The sequence below is a fragment of the Glycine max genome, chromosome 16 (assembly GCF_000004515.6).
Source record: "Glycine max cultivar Williams 82 chromosome 16, Glycine_max_v4.0, whole genome shotgun sequence".
Classification (NCBI taxonomy): Eukaryota; Viridiplantae; Streptophyta; class Magnoliopsida; order Fabales; family Fabaceae; genus Glycine; species Glycine max.
In genome coordinates this window covers 36,357,118-36,360,275 of record NC_038252.2, presented here as the reverse complement: position 1 = coordinate 36,360,275, position 3,158 = coordinate 36,357,118, and the positions used below count along the sequence as shown (strand labels likewise).

Genomic DNA, 3,158 nt, shown 5'->3' with positions numbered 1-3,158 from the left:
AAGAAAATGAACACTTGGCAGAGGCTCCCATTCCCTATTCATGCAAGTTACCTAAAACAATAATCGTTGCAAGAGACAGACAAGTGGGGCCGTGTAATAAAGGGAAAAGGAAATTAAAGTCACTTACTAATAAACCCATTTTCATTGCATATGTCCAAGTTATTTCTGAGCAAAACTTTATTATATACTACTACGTTTAACAGTAATAATAAATGAGTTTAATTTTTGTGAGTGTACAACAATTTATACGGTCAACCAATAAAAATTATAGTAATTATGACTTATAAAATAATTATTATAAAAATTAATAAATTTATTATACCTATTACATAATAATTTATAATTAAATCATAATAGCATTAAGATTTTTACATTGTCATTATTGTCCGTACAAGCAACATTTACTTGTAATAAAATATATTGAACTACATAGTTAGTAGAAGTTGAAGGGACCGATTGAGAGGGTTTTGAAATTATTGTTGTTTTTTGGCCAGGCAAATTGTCGCAAATTAGTTGTTTAATTCTACATCAAAGTTGCTTGAAGACAAATCTTAAAAGGTTGATGATTGCTTCTGTGCCAGGGTCCAATTGGGTAGCTGTCCATTAACTTTGCCCAGTTAGCTTCTTAATTGTTCTCTTCTAGCCCAATAATTCATGACTTTGGAAACTTTATTTGATAAAAAGACAAATAAATTAGGCAGTTTCTCAGGTATGGGTTTACCTACACCATTTTGGTTAGTGATGAATATAGGGAAGACATGGTATGTAGTTGGTTAATGGAGAGGCACTTACACATATGCCTTGCAATAAAACTTACCATTTCGTACCCATCAAATGATTTTGTTTGTCCTGAGGGAAAAAGGCTGGAAAAGAAATGGATCGGAGAAGCAAGGAAGGAATGAACTTTCTTAAGAAATAATTTATTGAATCTAGAAATAGCTGTTTTATAACTGAGTGGAATGGATAACCATATCGTGGAAACAAACGATTCGTGTCCCACGTGGTGTAAATTCCACTATCAATGTTTGGCCAAAAAATTATTCTCTTGTTGAACAAAAGAACCATGCTCAGAAAAATTGCTCTCTCTAAAGGCATTTCAAGTCAAGGGACACATAATGAATGTTGAATGGCTCAGAAATCTGAATGCGATCGAATACATACAAATAATAGACCAATAAATTTATTTAGCTTCAAGTTTTCAATTTTGAGAGAGAATGTGTGTAGGGAAGTTAGAAAATAAAATTTGTATCAAGATTGAAGCGGGTTGCTTTATTGATACCAATTCTTTTAATACAAAAAATTGTACACGCCAAATGTTAAAGCTCCCAAGCAATCTGGAAATAAATTGAATTAATTACAACCTTTCAGCTCTAGATTTTAATCATGTCTTAATTTTATTAGAACTATTTTAGATAATAGATAATGTTTGCATGATTGTATATATGTTTAGAATATTTTAATTGTTTATTTATTTTTATAGGCTTGGCATCGGTTCAGTTTGAAGGAGCGTCTGATTGCTTGAGCTTTGATAGCAAATAAGGATACCAATTCAGCCACCATATCAACATGACATCATCATGCAAATATCACACAAGTTAATAAGTCATTAAGTCAATGCTAGTTCAACAGATTCTAACTAATAAAAGAACTAACATTGTACAATTATAATATTTGATTGAAACTTAAAAGATTAAAATCACACATTTGTAATATCCGAGGATCCAATTGACCCAATTGAAACTTAGATGATTAAAATCACACCACAAAACTAAACAAATTAGCAATTCTAAAGCTATGAATCAAGCATGATATTCACATCCTCCTGTTTAATGTTACCGGCACCATACCAAACCGCCCAAAGACCCAAACAATTAGTGAAATCCAACGTCAAAACTGTTTTCAGAATCCATTACCCCCAATTTCACAGTCTCATCAAGGTATTATCCCTTACACACTTATGGTAGTACTTTGATTCTATGTAAGAGCCCCAATCAGATTTAAATGTTGTTGGGTCACAACATGCTCGCCATACATTAGGCCCAACTAATTTTGTCCAAGACCTCATGCACCTGTGACCTCTCAACAATGTCAACAAAACAAAAGATAACAAAATAGGTTAATAGCTAAATAATGAATAAAGGAACAACCAAGGCCTTCCATTGAGAGGGAAGCATTGGATACTTTCACGAAAAAAAAATGACTATTGCTTCCTGCACTTACCAGTTGCTTCCTGCACTCTCTTTTGCCTTCCCGAATGGTCGATCCAAAATGCACTTTTTTTTTTTTGGCTTCCAGAATGATCAATTTGAAAGGTAAAAATAATATTTCCAAAAAAATACAGTAGCAACTTGGGAAGTGCAGAAAGCAATAGCATAAACAAAGTGGTGGCTGATTGGGCTCGTCATGTCTTGATGAGGACGCAGTGGATGATTCTGTTCGTTTTGAATAATGGCTTGATTATTATGTGTTTATTAACAAGCATAAAAGTATCATTCATGTATTATCATTATTAGTAATTAATGTATATGGTAATGAAAATAAGATTAAAAGGAACTTATAAATATTGTTGATAGATAACTAAACCTATGTTTACTTTATCATTGTGGTGGCTCATACGGACGTTCCAAAAGGAACAATTTCCTTATGCGTTAAAAATGTCTTGAAATTTTTGCAACAGTATTTTTAGCTGCGAATTAAATATACTCTAAGTCTTAATATCAACTTATTTTGATTGGGGGTTATATTTAGTGCAAACAAAAATCTTTCTTGTAAACTCTCCTAAATGCTGGTTAATTAATGTAAGATGGAAACTTATTTCAACTTTATTATTTCTTCAACCATTAATAAACTTTTAAAGTAGTCTTAATTTCTTCACACCCTATGTCTCATTCTCACTAGGTGGCAAGTGGCAACTGATAAGTGCAGAAATAAATGTAGAAGTGAACATTTCTCTTATTTAAACACAAGCAGTAACAACACATCATATTAGACAATTGTTATCCAAACACCAAAGGTGAAAGGAAAGAAGCAAAAAAATCGGTGCTAAATTCACCGATCTCTCTCTTTCTCTCTCCCCTCTCATTCTCAATTAACAACCTTGCAATTGAGTCTCACTTCCCCATTTTCAGACACCCCCACATATCCAAGTTTCAACATGA

The 3,158-nt window shown here is 32.6% G+C and overlaps 1 protein-coding gene across 1 annotated transcript in view; it reads right to left on the bottom strand.

Annotated features, from left to right (window-relative positions):
- Nucleotides 1-1,792: 1,792 nt before the first annotated feature.
- LOC100791014 (peroxidase 66) overlaps nt 1,793-3,158 on the bottom strand; it is a 4,418-nt gene continuing 3,052 nt past the window's right edge. Inside the window, exon 4 of the mRNA XM_006600029.3 lies at nt 1,793-1,893. Coding sequence (XP_006600092.1) covers nt 1,793-1,893 — 101 coding nt within the window. The remainder of the gene's footprint in view (nt 1,894-3,158) is intronic.